This window comes from Limtongia smithiae, assembly GCF_038497785.1.
Source record: "Limtongia smithiae strain NRRL Y-17922 unplaced genomic scaffold V1518scaffold_1, whole genome shotgun sequence".
Classification (NCBI taxonomy): Eukaryota; Fungi; Ascomycota; class Lipomycetes; order Lipomycetales; family Lipomycetaceae; genus Limtongia; species Limtongia smithiae.
Genome location: NW_027117622.1, coordinates 2,037,054 through 2,051,060, shown reverse-complemented (window position 1 = coordinate 2,051,060; position 14,007 = coordinate 2,037,054). Strand labels below are relative to the sequence as shown.

The 14,007-nt window shown below is 53.0% G+C and overlaps 5 protein-coding genes across 5 annotated transcripts; 3 read left to right on the top strand and 2 right to left on the bottom strand.

Moving 5' to 3' along the window:
- Positions 1-7: 7 nt before the first annotated feature.
- V1518DRAFT_410316 (major facilitator superfamily domain-containing protein) lies at positions 8-2,249 on the bottom strand. Its single transcript, XM_066902569.1, has 5 exons — positions 1,991-2,249; positions 1,833-1,944; positions 1,632-1,780; positions 1,464-1,579; positions 8-1,413 (listed from the first exon to the last, which is right to left on the bottom strand). The coding sequence occupies exons 1-5, from the start codon at positions 2,046-2,048 to the stop codon at positions 193-195; spliced, it is 1,656 nt and encodes a 551-aa protein (XP_066762475.1). The 5' UTR covers positions 2,049-2,249; the 3' UTR covers positions 8-192.
- Positions 1,807-3,419, top strand: V1518DRAFT_410314 (mitochondrial carrier domain-containing protein). Its single transcript, XM_066902568.1, has 5 exons — positions 1,807-2,372; positions 2,427-2,582; positions 2,633-2,855; positions 2,902-3,242; positions 3,305-3,419. The coding sequence occupies exons 1-5, from the start codon at positions 2,260-2,262 to the stop codon at positions 3,369-3,371; spliced, it is 900 nt and encodes a 299-aa protein (XP_066762474.1). The 5' UTR covers positions 1,807-2,259; the 3' UTR covers positions 3,372-3,419.
- Positions 3,420-4,106: 687 nt separating this feature from the next.
- Positions 4,107-9,106, top strand: V1518DRAFT_410312 (uncharacterized protein). The gene has a single exon (XM_066902567.1). It carries the CDS (start codon positions 4,295-4,297, stop codon positions 8,993-8,995), a length of 4,701 nt encoding a protein of 1,566 aa, XP_066762473.1. The 5' UTR covers positions 4,107-4,294; the 3' UTR covers positions 8,996-9,106.
- A 33-nt stretch (positions 9,107-9,139) lies between these two features.
- V1518DRAFT_410310 (uncharacterized protein) lies at positions 9,140-11,542 on the top strand. The gene is made up of 3 exons (XM_066902566.1): positions 9,140-9,467; positions 9,523-9,570; positions 9,628-11,542. The coding sequence occupies exons 1-3, from the start codon at positions 9,324-9,326 to the stop codon at positions 11,416-11,418; spliced, it is 1,983 nt and encodes a 660-aa protein (XP_066762472.1). The 5' UTR covers positions 9,140-9,323; the 3' UTR covers positions 11,419-11,542.
- A 1,159-nt stretch (positions 11,543-12,701) lies between these two features.
- Positions 12,702-13,957, bottom strand: V1518DRAFT_49842 (uncharacterized protein). The gene has a single exon (XM_066906600.1). It carries the CDS (start codon positions 13,879-13,881, stop codon positions 12,928-12,930), a length of 954 nt encoding a protein of 317 aa, XP_066762471.1. The 5' UTR covers positions 13,882-13,957; the 3' UTR covers positions 12,702-12,927.
- Positions 13,958-14,007: the final 50 nt, after the last annotated feature.

Sequence of the window (14,007 nt, the reverse complement as noted above, 5' to 3'; positions counted from 1 at the left end):
TCAATACACGTGTCCGCACTGGTCGCCATCCCTGGTACTGATGACACCCAATCGCGCTCTCTGTTCTGTTTCTGATCTTTTAACTACGCTAAGCTGTCTTCTTCGGGACATGTCAACTGCGCACCGTCAGCGCTCATCTCCGCTTATCTGCGCCAGCATTGCTGAGTCTACTCGTGCGCGCGCCGTCACCAGCTATAGGCACAGGCAGTATGTGTCTGGCGGCTTCGGACATACCACTCCCGCCGCCGTCGTTGCCATCGTCCCCGCGGTGTCCGTCATCGCCGCCAGCCTGCGTTCCCTGCGCCTGTTCGTGCGCGCAAACCACCACCGGGTCGCAGCTGCCAGCGCAATGTTGCCAACGGCTACCGCAACCAGCACGCTGTTGCCCCGCCGGTAGTACGGCGCGTCAGCTGTCCGGTACACATTCACCGCCGCGATGTTGCCTAGTTGCACGGCCACGTTGTACAAGGCGATCGCCACGCCGCGCACGCCCTGGTCGTTCGCGTTCGCAGATACCCACGACGCCAGCACCGGTGTGTAGTACGGAAAGCCGACTACGAATGTAAGCGCCACGACACGAAGCCACGTGGGGCTGTTGTCGGGCAGCACGATAAGAATGATGAGAAAGGGTAGCACCCACAGCATAGCGAATATCGGCGCCGGCCAGTGAACCTTGCGCGCGTCCGACATCCGTGCGACAATGATCATGCCGACCACAAGCATGATGTTCCCGGGAATCACTAGCACGTTCGACAGTGTCGTAGAGAACCCCATCCCGTGCAGTATCAGTGTGAAAAAGTGGTAGCTCGCGATGCTGGGAATGAACCCCGTAAACCCCAGCACAAACACTACACATAGATACGGATTGAACAGTGTTTCGAGAATCTGGCGTAGTGAGAAGTTCTGCATCGCACGGTTTCTGCGACCGGCAGCGCTGGTGCTCGTGCGTCGGCCTGCCAGCGCGACAGCTTTCGACGGGTCGTCAAGGATCACTCGTGCGCGCAGGATTGCCTCTTCGCGCGGAGTGTAGACCCGCGAGATCCTCGGCACCGCGTCGATGGCCGGCAGTAGATAGAACGATACCGTCCCTATGACTATCGTAAGTATCCCCTCGACGAAGAATAACCCTCGCCACTCCTGCGCCGCGTTGCCGCCGGCGGTATTCCTAAACAACGCAAAGACCGCCGGCGCCAGCACAGCGGATACGACATTTGTGAGATACAACGTCGCCCAGACCATCGCGAGGCGCGACGACATCTCGTAGGACTTGTAGAAGCTGGTGAGGTACAACACGAGACCTGACGTAAAGCCGCCTTCGCATGCGCCTAAAAGCGAGCGAGTTATCAGAAATGTCGTGCGGGATTTCATGAATGTCTGTGAAAAACCGACAATAGCCCAAAGCACTGCTGTTGTCTGTCGTGTTGGTTAGATGTGTGGTAGACGAAGGACGGGTAGATACGCACCGGAATGACACGGTGCGGACCAAGCACTACCGTAATAATCTGAATCGGGATTTCAAACAATAGGAAGCATATTAAGTACGCTGTCTGTCCAAGATTATAATCCCTTTGTTGCATTCCTATTGCTCGTTAGTAGTCTTCGCTGATGTAGTCCCTATGCCTGAAGCTAACCCATGTCGTTTATAAAATCGGTCGTCAACACATTCTCGATACTGATCCTGTTGATTTGCATAGAAAAAAATAGAACGCATCCCCATGACATGATCCGCAGATCTGTCTTCATGACGACGCGGCGGTCCTCCGCAGGAAGCCATGACGATCTTTGTCGAGATTAGTATTCACAATACACACCTCACGCGACGAAAAACGTACGGTCCGGCGCTGAGTATACTCTGCAGATCGCCATAGTCTTGATATTTTAGGTCTCCAAGATTTGGACTGTGGAGTAGCGGTTCGTACTCTGTTGACGGCGCCCGCTGATGTTCTGTTTGGTCAACAACTGGTCTGTCCCCTCGGATTGCAAAACATACCTTCGACGCCTTCGTCTTCAGACGACAACGCTGGCGATACCACCCTATCCTGACTCATGATAGTTCATGCTCTAGAACGCTGATGTCGCCGGGACATCTCGAGATGCCGATCTATGTATGCGCAGACCGCGCCTACTTAGATCGACTCGGAACCGCGGCGAGTCTGACGGGGAGTTCCGGTCCCCCAACCTTGATAGCGGTGTATTTGATAACCTTATTCGCCATAATTTACGCCGACATGGATCATCATTGCATTTACGCCCCGCACAATGGATGCACATACGACGGCCGCCCACGCGTCTACGACGGTGGAGAAGCATGGATATGTTGGCTTTCTTGCCGGCATGTGTTCTGGTGTGACGAAGATTCTTGTCGGGCACCCGTAAGTGCGCTCGTTATTCCCTTATTGTGCTGCATATCGCCGACTCCATTGCAGGTTCGATACGATCAAAGTGCGATTACAAACGTCGACGACCGATCAATTCAAAGGCACATGGGACTGTTTCTCAAAAACAGTGAAGCTCGAGGGCCCATTGGCACTATATAAGGGCGCCGCAGCGCCGCTTGTGGGATGGTCAATGATGGACTCGGTGTAAGCGGAATTCTTCGTTGAGGTCGGCGCTTGGACTAACAGCTTGACAGACAACTCGGGTCGTTGCAATTATACAGGAAGTTGCTCAAGAACAATGTTTACGAAGGAGAAGCAGAGCTGCCGACGCTCGGGCATGCGACTGCTGGTCTCCTGGGTGGCCTAACGGTGTGTCTCGTCGCTACTCCGATTGAACATGTCAAGAGTCGGCTTCAAATTCAGTACAACTCAACAGTCAAACTATACAGCGGGCCACTTGACTGTGGTGCTCAACTAGTAAGTAACGGGATTGTTGCTTGAGCTCGTCTACTAAAACGAGCAGATTCGCCAAGCTGGCTTGTTCAACGGACTGTACCACGGCTTTGTCTCCTCACTCGTGTTCCGCACGCACTTCTTCTTCTACTGGGGTTGCTACGACGTTCTGACAAAGTGGGGACAGAAGTACACTCCACTGAGTGCTCCTGCAATCAACTTCTGGGCTGGCGGACTGTGTTCGCAGTTCGGCTGGCTCTTTGGCCTGCCTCCAGATGTCGTCAAACAGGTAATCATGACCGACAACGTTGCCAATCCGCGCTTCAAGACATGGATGAGCGCCGCGCGATTCGTGTACGATCAGCGCGGGTGGAAGGGCTTTTTCAGAGGTTTGACGCCTTGCATGATTCGGTAAGCAATATTATCATTATGTACTTATGTGCAGTCGTCGAGCCATAGGCTAACAACCGCAGTGCATTTCCGACGAATGCGATGGCACTTGTTGTATTCGAGGGCGTGTTGCGAACGTTGGATATATAATGTCGTCAAAAGCATAGCATGGCATAGAAGGAAGAAGGTATAGAATGTTCAAAGAGTCTGGTGGAACCGTCCGTGAGACGCGCGTCGTCGAAATGTGGACCGCTTTGTCGGCGAGGTCCGTGTGAGCGACGAGATGCGTGCGTTCATGTCGGCGACTTGTAAGATACGACGGGGGGAGACACCGAGGACTTGCAGTGCTTTGGAGGACTGCACGTCACCGAGGAAGTCCTGAATGTTCTCAGCTTTGCCTGTAACTGTCGGCGAGGGCGGCAGTGGGGTGGCATTCGATTTGTCCTCGGTGGTGGCACTGCTCCTGCGCCGTCGTGGACCGGCGAAAGAGGTGGCGGTGTCGCAGCAGTAGAACGGCGAGCACACGGCGAGGGGGGGAGCGCGACGACTCGGACAACTGGCCGTCGCGTCGAGCCAGTGATGCAGATGCCGCAGGCGGGAGGGATTCGCACCGGCCGCACCGCGGACATCACGTACCAGCACGCGTTCTACGCGGCGACAGAACGGAATATTCGCACAAGGCACGGTCGAGAGCTTGCACTGCTGACGGCAGCTGGCGCAGACTATAACGAGATCACTACACATAGTGGAGGATGTAGGGCGGACAGGGACGGCGCACGCGAGGGGCTGGCGCACAGCAGCCCACAGCGGTGCCGCACGGGAGATATACGGCCCCGGCGGCCACAAACGGGAGCCGGCTTTGGCGGGAGATGTGTCTGTTGTGAAGATGCAGTGAAGGTGGTTTGCGGCGGATCCGCAACTCGAGCAGGTCACAGCGAGTCACTGATTCACGCAAGTCACAAGCTCTGTACGCCAGTATCATGACGCTCACCGCCAATAGCTCCACCACGCCGTCTCGCACCGTCCACAGCAGCACCCCCACAGCCCTCTTGTGGCTCCTTGCTTCATGAGGCATGTCCCAGGGTCCGCAGTTGCCCAGCCAGCGCGCCAGCCCCAGCGCTGATGTCGCGACGAGCCCCTCTGCCGTCGCGCCCGCTTCCCGCATTGGCACCGTCTTCAAATGGGCAAAGGGCCTCAAAGCTGCCTCCGCCATCACCGACTATGCCGCCATGTCCGCGCCCGCGAATGCATCTTCCTCCTCTGTCTTAGTCTCTCTGGTCGCACCCCGCCAGGCTGCCGGCGCCTCCGTCAACCGCGAGCTCCTGCGCCTCAAGAACACAACCGCCTCCCTTCAGGACCGCGGAGATGCGGCCTCTCGCCTCGCAGGGGCCCTTCGCCTCTCCCAAGTGCCCCTCTCCGTTGTCAAGATCTGGTACGCTGCAGCCGATCTACTCAGCCCCGGTAACCCCGCCGCTGTCCGTCATGCGGCCTGGGATTTGCTCATTGCCTGTATCCTCTACGATGCCAGCGGCGACTCGCCATCTCTGAACAGCGAGGTCTACTACCGTGCGATCTTATTCTCCGGAGCTACAAATGGAGATGACTTTGATCACCAGCTCCGTGCTCTCAAGGCTCTCACAAAGGATGCACGCGAGATGCCAGGCATGGAGATCCTCGACAGCGAGCTCTCCCGCAGGCTCCATCTATGGCTTGAGCTTGCTTCCGACGGAGTCAAGGCCGCGCGTGAAGTTGTTTCTAACAGCAGCGAAATCTCTGCTACAGATACCGCTCAGGAGCTGCTGCGCACGAAAGACCGCCAATTCACTGCGCTCTGTGACTACATCGTCGACTTTATCAAGTTCAACCGCTTCGCCTTTGATGAGAAACGCATAGTCGACTACTTCAACATCATTCTTGACACTTGCAAGGGCCGCGATGGCGCCGCGCTCGTTTGCAACGTGCTCATCGCGCTCATCTCCTATGGTGGTCTCCCACTTCCGGTCCTCAGTCCGAGTATCCCGTTTGTCTGCTGCACCTATGCATCATTTGACGATCTCGCCGACACATGTAATGACATTATGTCGCGACTCGCAAGTGGCCATCTCGGAAACCCTATGGTGCAAAATCTCCACAGTATCCTCAGCAGCTCGGGTCCAACAACCTCCATCAACTGTCTCCGCGGCGCAGTGTATTTTTTGCGCAAGCTATTAATTGATTCGAATCATCCCGACCGCAGTTACGTGTTGACGACACCTTCCATTATGGTTTCTTACATTGCCGTCATGACTCTGCGCGATAACCCTAGTCTCGACCTCGCCGTCTGCCAGAGCTTGGCTGCGATTCTACTCACAGAGGAGTCTTACGCCACGATTTCACGCGAGGATTATTTGCCATCAGAGTCACCACTAGATGCAATCACTCTGTGCGCGCGCCGTGTTATAACGCCGCAGGTGGATCTGGACGCAGGCGACGTCGTCTATATTGGCCTGATATCCAAGGAACTACGCGAAATTATCGCAAAGTTGTATACATCTTATAGGGATAAGTCATTTACCGGTCCGCCTGGCGAACTTATACGTCTACTGCTTAAGCTGGAAGCTCTGATCGACGACGACACCGCATCTGCTGTCATCGACTATTACGAACAGGAACGGCTATGCCATCCGACGAACGACTTCTGGCGCAGCAACTCAGACGCATTGTTGAAATGCTTTTTCCAAAATCAGTCTCGACCATACGCTCTTCGTCTACGTGTGCTGAAGCACATGGAAGCAGTGTACTGGATGGCCGATACCTATGATCGTCCGAAGATTTATTACAATCTGAGCGCTCTGTTCAACACCATTGGCGAAGAGGGAAATATGGAAATGCTCCAACATATTGTTAACCTTGGTGTTAGTGTTGAACGTTTAATTGGAATTCCGAGTTTCAACAAGCTTATCGATACTTTCATGGCCTGCATCCTTACCGAGGCGCAAACGACAGCAGCTCTGCGGACGTCGGTCAGCAGCGGCCAAATCGAGTCGCCAATACCCCGACAACAGGATGCCTTGGAAACTATCGTAACCAAAGCGTCGCTGTCTCGACGATCGTCATTGATCAAGGCAAATCGGAAATCCACCACTTCGCCACCCATCACGCCACCCAATCCTCCGCAATCTCGGCCTCCGCGCGACAAGACAGTGCGTGCCTCACACATCATTGCACAGGCGTTCGTCACCATGTTCATCAGTGGGCTTGAGCACACGGGCGAGAAGACTGCCGTGGTGTATAAGGCGATGCTCAATATGGCCCGCACTCCGCAACTCTGGGACGCATACACATTGATCATCATCTTTCGCTTGCTTGTTCGGATACGCGTCAACTCTGCTGGCAGAGTTGTGATTTTGAATCCGACCGACATGGAGGGTTTGGCAGATTCGTTGGGCCGGCATAAGCCGTCGATGAGTCCCGAGGAGATTGAGGCTGCGTGGTGGACATGCCCGGAGACACTTGAGGTTTTTTCGAAGGTGCCGCCGCAGCGGTCGAGTTACGTTGTAATGATATGTGGCAGCGATACGAAGACTGGATTGGAACAGCAATTTAACACAAAGGAAGATTACGTGTACGAGGAGTACGTCCTGGACAAGGAAAGGAATATCGCCTATCTGAACTTATCGGCGCTACTTGCGATTATCATTGACATTATCAAAGAGGGCGCTGATTGGGATGTGTACTCGTACGTTCTCGCTCATATTGCTCCCCAAGCATCGAACATCCGGCTATTCATGGAGTCACGCACCGAAGTTCAGCAACTCCGCGCTCTGCTCTGTGATCAGCTGGACAGAAACGTGACGCAGAACGACATGCCAAGCCACGTTACCAAAAGCGACATCCAAATCTGCATGATCCGGTCTATGTCTTCGGTCCTTGCGTACCACGCTTTTTTCGATCGTGTGAGTGAAGACGCGATCGTTGTGTCGATGGTCAAGAAGTTGAACGGACGTGAACGGGTTGCGGCTGCTGCGATTCATTGCTTGCTGATCTGTTGCTATGAGTTCCCAAATTCCATGAAGCGCGTTCTGACGCAGGTGTTTTCGCATATGCAGACAAAAATCACGACACCGGGGTACAGTGTGCACGTTCTCGAGTTTTTGTCGGCGTTGGCGCGAATTCCGGAGATGACGTCAAACTTTACACAGGATGAGTTCAAGCGGATCTTTGCCATGACGTTCGTGTACATTGAGCACGCAAACAGCATGGCTGCGGCCTCGTCGGTGCTGAGCGCGCAGCAGAACATTCTGTCGCGGTATTTGATCACTCTTGCTCATGGCGTGCTGTCAACTTGGTTCTTAATCATGCGTATGAACGATCGACATGATCTCGCGCCGTTCATTATCGAACGGCTATTAAAGTCTACTGGCGGTGGCAAGGGAACGCGAAATCCATGGGAACCCGACTGCGGACCTCACGACGAGCAAACTTGGGCACTGGTTGATCTAATCACGCGATTCAAGTACTCGGATATCCCATTGAAAATGTATCCCGTGTTTTCAGGCTTCGCCTCCGACCATAGTGCGCTGAAGGATCAAGTCGTGAGTAACGCATGGATAGCGGGGCTAAGCATCATCACGATCGAAACCCATGTAAAGACCGGCGCGTCCCATATTGTTATCCGACGGCCTACTGGCACGGTCTCGTTCAACGTGTTTCCCGACAGCAGTATGCTCACAAACTGGAGTAACCCGCTGATGATTTCCGGGAGCGCGGAGCTTAATTTTCTAGATTTTAGCAAGGAACTGGCGTCGTCGCGCGATCCACGATCGGTTGCGGAGACGCAGCTTTCGTTTTTGCCGCCGTATTTGTTGTCACAGTTGATGGTGTCTTCCGAGTTTCAAGGCGTCGTGAATCCGCTGTTGATTGCAAACATTCGCGAGCTGTCCGTTCTGCGTGCAATTCAGTATTTCGACAGAGCTCCGGTCATTGAGAATCATCGAATTGGCATTATCTACATGGGCTTGAGTCAGACAACGGAACGAGAGGTTCTTGCGAACACGATCGGATCGAAGCCGTATCTTGAATTTCTAGACGGCATGGGCGAGCTTGTACGGCTGAAAGACAACAAGCAGATCTACACCGGCGGGTTGGACATCCAAAGCGACTCGGATGGCGAGTACGCGTATGCGTGGTCTGACAAAATCACGCAGGCAATATTCCACTGCACGACCTTAATGCCGAGCAGACGTCGCGCTGACGCAGAGCCGGGTTCGGCGGAAGAGTATGATGACGAGAGTTTATCGAACAAAAAGCGGCATATCGGAAATAACTTTGTAAATATCTATTGGAACGAGTCTGGCCATCCGTTCCGATTCGATATGATCCCGTCGCAGTTCAATTTCGTCAACATCGTCATCTCACCGCACACCCGTGCAGCGTCGTCATTTTCGTCGATTCTGCTGGAGAACTCACAAGCTACCACGTTGACGTCCATCGCGCCGCCGGGATTCGAATTCTTCAAAGTCCGCGTACTCGTCAAGCCCGACAGCAATAAATTCACTATGTTCTCCGTTGCCGCGCATCTCAAGCTCATCGGCAAAAAATCTCTCCCGCAGTTTGTCCGTAATCTCGCATTCAACGCAGACATTTTTGCATACACCTGGAATAACGAGTCGCAAGGAGAGTACATGTCAAACTGGCAATTTCGGATTCGGCAGATCAGGCAGTTGGCGGACAAGGTTAACCAGCTTGCGGAGCAGGCGAGAGCAAAACATGGCGCTGGGTCGGAGGACGTATGAAGAGCTATTATGGAGAGATTGAGAGAGAAGGGGAATCGTTTTTGCATACTTGTATATATAGCATTCTATGTGTTGGCGCAAATAAACACAAGCATAAGTTTCATGGGATGACCGCGCGCTGGGGTCGCATTAGCAACATGTAGACGCCGGTAATCGCACTCTAACAGAATATTTACATTCAGCCCGCTCCTCGCACTGACAACTATGTGGATATATGTGCACATTACGCACGATCTATTCTATTATCTCTTCAGAGAGTGCTTGTGTAAAGCCTGATTTTTTCTCCTGCTCAGTCTGCTGAGCTCTGATACGCCTTTGCAATTTGACGATGCGTGCGCCGAAGACTTGCTTCGTACCTTTCGCTCTACATGAAGAGCAGAGAAACGAGGATGTGAAACATGCCGGAGCCGCCATTGAGATCGAGAAACGGAGCAATCTTTTTGACAGTCTTCTTGTGCCCTTACTTTACATTGTGTGTATTTGGAGATCTGTTGACAGACGCAGAATAGAGAACTGACAGAAATTAGGGCCGACTTATTGCACTTGCATATGCCAAGCTCATCCGTCGAGGAAGTGTATGTCTTCATTCATGATGATATGACGAGCGCATCTAACTCTGTACGCGGTTTTAGACACAAAAAAACGGAGATGTCATCGACGAGGAGAAGGCAGCCGACACTGCTACACAGACCGGCACCGATATAACCTCCGTCGACCAGCACCTTGAAAACACACAGGTTACTATATGTCACACTAAAAAAGAAGTTTTGCAGGACAACGACATGAATAACCAAGTCGAGTGCGGATCCGAGGGGAGACTGTCCAGATCACCACCGGGTGATGCTGATGCCGATCGGACAACAGAAGTCACCACCACGCTGGCGAATAAAACTGATTCTGGACCCGCAGATGCTGAAGCAGTTGACGCAGATATTGGTGCCACTGCTTCGGCTGATCAAATTGAGTTTACAACAGTAAACGCAAGTGACGATGGCATAACAACAACTGCAATTGAAGAGCGTGGTGCTGGCACAAAGTCGCATTCTGATGTACAATTGGCCGCCGCAAATACCACTGCAGGTCTCATCGGCGCTATTAAAGAAAATTGCGGGGATAATACCACAGCTCTGAGCAATACTGCTGTTGAAGTTATCTCTACCTCAACGGAGTCTTCGTCTGATACTATCGAAGATTTGATATCTGAGTGCGATGCAACGATTGAAAGAGAAATAACTGCTGTACCATCGTCTGTATTTTCCTTGGCTGCTTCTGCGACAGTTTTGGATGGCGAGGGCTGCACAAGAGAACACACTATTGAAGGTATGCTTGCCAATGCCGGCACAGAGAAGTTGGAAGTTAAATGCGACAATGGGGAGACAAAGGAAGATGTTGATAGTTGGATGAACACCGTGGTGGTACTAGATTTAACAGCTACAAATTCTGATAAGAACGCGCCTGTTGTCGCTACAGCTGGGCACGATGCCGCTGTCACTGACGATCTGCTTGAAGTGTCGCCTACAGAGTCTGGAGATAGCCGTTCAACGGAGATCACAGAGTACGACGCTGAGTACGACGCTGACAACGAAGACACATCTATGCGCGCCGAGCTGATCGTGGTGCCGAGAGATTGTCTGTCGAATCGGTCGTGGTTTTCAGATAATGAAGACGATGAATGGTTAGGGATCTGCGATGACGAACAACTCTCTGATTCTGATGGCGACACGACTGAATGTGATATTGTTATTGATGGCGAGAGTACTACGGAGTCTGCAACCAAAGAGATTCGTAAGCAAGTGACCGCGTCTTCCCGGTCGCAGGATCAATTCACCGCTTCAGCTAGGCCAACAGATTTCACGGGCGCGCTGTGGATGAACGACAGTACGCGAGAAGAGATCATGTCGGAGGAATACTTCATGGTCCACGGGCACTATCTACCTCCAGGCGAACCGATGGAATACCTACCTGACCGGGCGTTCACCAAACAAGGCTGGCTCGAGTGCACTTTCGGACCGTGGGCTCCCCACGACCATTATCGTGCAGAGATCGATGGATACTTGCGCATGCTGCCGCCACGGTTGTTTCAGGTGCTGCTTGCAGATTTGAACAACACATATATGTTCCCCACCGCACACACGACAACGACGACCGAGCATGCGGACAAGCTACCGCCGCACCTGGCGGCGGGGAACAAAGGATGTCAAACCTGCTTCTTCATGTGGGAGTACGTCCGCTCTGTATACGAGAGATATCAAGCTCTTGTATGCGAAGAAAACTGGCGTATGTTAGACTGCGGCCACGGGCACAGGCATGGGACCGCGGGACGCCGTGCGTGGCGGTACGAGTACAGTGGACACGTTGCGCGGTTGACTTCGCATTCGTTTGCGCCGCTTCCAGATTTTCCGGACGATGAACATACATTTTGAGGTTGGAAGTCGTCGGCATTTCGTCGTTGTGTTTTGGAGTTACAGGTTTTGCGGGGAAAAGTTGGATTACGGAGTCACGACCGGTGTTAGATGATATATATCAATAGAGTACTCGCTACATGAATAACATCGCAGACTGGGTGGAGCACGACTCATAAGCAGTCTGCAGCGTTCTTAGATCGTTCGACAGTGCCATTGAGCGCGCAATCTTGTAGGGGCAATCTTGTAAAAAAACGCACTTGAGCTGAATGGCCTTGTTGCAAAAGTGCAGACTGAACACGATGGGCGCAAGGAAAAAGCAAGAGTGTAAGGGAATTTGTAGAATATATTTTTCCTGTCTCAAAATCGTGTTTTGTAAGTGACGTGAAGTTAGCCATTAATCACGTGCGTGACAGCAGGGCTCCCTAACAAATGTGCCAATTATCAAGTTTTGTCAAGTGCTTTGACCCCAAATTAAGAGCACCAATAGTAGAGCGCGGCGACATTGTTATGTATGGGCTCCTAAATAATTCCCAACACCCATACCCTACGTTTTGCCAGGGTTTGAGACTTTTGAATAGATATTGCGCACTGATCTGCGATATTTTTTCTGTCAAATTGGTTACTTACTTTACTATATATTAATTTACTACCAATCCCCCTCCTCCGCTGGGTTTTGACAGTTTGCCGCGCTGTCAGACTATGCATGGCTCCCAAGACCTTCAATTAGAGAATATTACTTTGGTGAATTTCCTAGGCAGTTATTGCTGGTTTTGTGGTTCAGGTGTTGTTATGTTGGCTGCCTTGTAGGATGTGCAGCTGGTGCAGCGGTCAACGCTACGGTATATTGATTTGAAGAAGACAATAATAGGGGGTCTCAGGGGCGGCCGGTGAGATCAGATGAGATGAGCACGTGCACAGCGGGCTCGACAATATTGCCGTCGACGAATGAGTCCTCCTGATGAGGAAGTCTGGGACGGGAACCCCGCGTAAGAAACAGTGGGCGGCAATGCCGAAGCAACACTGCAAAAAAAGCTAGCAGTAGTGGTGCTGTGACCGTACTGATTGAAAGGCGGCATACTACCCAATGCGAGCACGGCACAAAAACTTTACACAGAATACATGGCTCCGGAACAACTGGTCGGTTGTAGAATACTGACCGCGTGGTCCCTGATAATCCAAGCAACCAGCATATTGACCATATGAGATCAGTCACAGCCTCACATGAGGCTTGCTTTACACCTTGACGTGGGAGATTAAAAGATCTCCGCTATCGTGAAAGGAATGGTTCGACTTAATTCTCACCACTTTACAGAACATACAAAACTCTTCTAGTGTATAATTCATCATTCTCTATAAATACCACAAACAAATCTACATGGCATTAACACCAGTGTCAGCCAACCAGCAGCCAGAGATATACGATATCGCCCGCAATATAATGTGTCTATGTATAATATGCATAGGAGATAGGTGAGCAGCAAAACCCGAGCGCACAGCGCGGAGGTCGGCCATGACGGTCGTAATGCATCACTTGTCAACAGCGGCAATGAGCTTGCGACCCTGGAAAAGGTCGGCAAGATAGCGCTCGACATCAAGGAACGAAAACAAGGACGCGGAAGATGTGGGCGACGAGGAGGCGGAGGAGAACTCGGAGGACGACGCGGTGGAGGAGGCGGACATTGACCAGGCGGGAGTCAACGGCGGTGGTGGGATTGAGAACGGGTCATTATCATTATTGAAACCTGTCAATCCTGCGTGCGGACCAGCCGCGAGGAGAGGGGATATGGCGTCAGAGGATGACGGGATGATGATGTCATTGGAAAATGGTACGACGGAATCAGAGTCATAGGTCGTCGCGTCGAGAGCGAGGTCTAGGTCGAGATATAGCGAGTGCGAGCGGGAATGGTCGTGGAGGCACGCCAGCATGCCGTCCGAGTCGCGCAGTTCACTAGGAATCATGATGCAGGGAAAATCCCCGTCTTCGTCCTCTTTCTCATCCTTAACGGGGGGATTCGCGAGCGAGTCGTCATAGAACGCAGCCAGCTGGTCCGCGTCGCGATGGTTGAATAGATCTTCAGCACCATCGCCAGCGGTGGTGGTGGTGGTGGTGGTGGTAGCAGTAACAGCACTCTCAGCAGTCGCATTCCCACACATCGCGTAGGCGCCAGAAAAAAGCCGTCCATGCAGCTCGTCCTGCGGCTGCGCGGGGGCCGTGGCGGTGGTGACCTGCACCGGAGCGACGAACTGCGACGTCTGCTTGAGATGCTTCGCGAGCTGGCGCTTCCGAAGCCACTCGGCGCGGTCGTACTTGCCACGGCGGGAGGCGATGGCCTCGCAGCTGTGCTCGCCGCGGGACTGGCAACGGGAGCAGGGGCTGCCGTGGGCGGCGAAATCGCAGCGGGCCTTAGAAGCGTGACAGCGAGTACAGGCGATCGGGGAGCGCGTAAGAGCGGAGGCGGCGCGGACGGCGTGCGCCGGCATGATGGACTGCGGGTGCCGCGAAGGGGAGGAGATTGTAGGTGCAGAAGGAAGAAGACGGAGTGATGAAGCGAGCGCGCGAGCGGGGTAAGGCGGGGCAGCGTGCTCAGCGCTGCGCGTGAACCATGC

Coding starts and splice junctions, on each gene's coding strand:
- V1518DRAFT_410316 (XM_066902569.1), bottom strand. CDS start 2,048: ATGAGTCAGGATAGGGTGGTATCGCCAGCGTTGTCGTCTGAAGACGAA. Junction 1,781..1,832: donor AGTATACTCAGCGCCGGACC/GTACGTTTTTCG, acceptor ATCTCGACAAAG/ATCGTCATGGCTTCCTGCGG. Junction 1,580..1,631: donor CGATTTTATAAACGACATGG/GTTAGCTTCAGG, acceptor AACGAGCAATAG/GAATGCAACAAAGGGATTAT.
- V1518DRAFT_410314 (XM_066902568.1), top strand. CDS start 2,260: ATGGATGCACATACGACGGCCGCCCACGCGTCTACGACGGTGGAGAAG. Junction 2,373..2,426: donor AAGATTCTTGTCGGGCACCC/GTAAGTGCGCTC, acceptor ACTCCATTGCAG/GTTCGATACGATCAAAGTGC. Junction 3,243..3,304: donor TTGACGCCTTGCATGATTCG/GTAAGCAATATT, acceptor TAACAACCGCAG/TGCATTTCCGACGAATGCGA.
- V1518DRAFT_410312 (XM_066902567.1), top strand. CDS start 4,295: ATGTCCCAGGGTCCGCAGTTGCCCAGCCAGCGCGCCAGCCCCAGCGCT.
- V1518DRAFT_410310 (XM_066902566.1), top strand. CDS start 9,324: ATGCGTGCGCCGAAGACTTGCTTCGTACCTTTCGCTCTACATGAAGAG. Junction 9,468..9,522: donor TTGTGCCCTTACTTTACATT/GTGTGTATTTGG, acceptor GACAGAAATTAG/GGCCGACTTATTGCACTTGC. Junction 9,571..9,627: donor AGCTCATCCGTCGAGGAAGT/GTATGTCTTCAT, acceptor ACGCGGTTTTAG/ACACAAAAAAACGGAGATGT.
- V1518DRAFT_49842 (XM_066906600.1), bottom strand. CDS start 13,881: ATGCCGGCGCACGCCGTCCGCGCCGCCTCCGCTCTTACGCGCTCCCCG.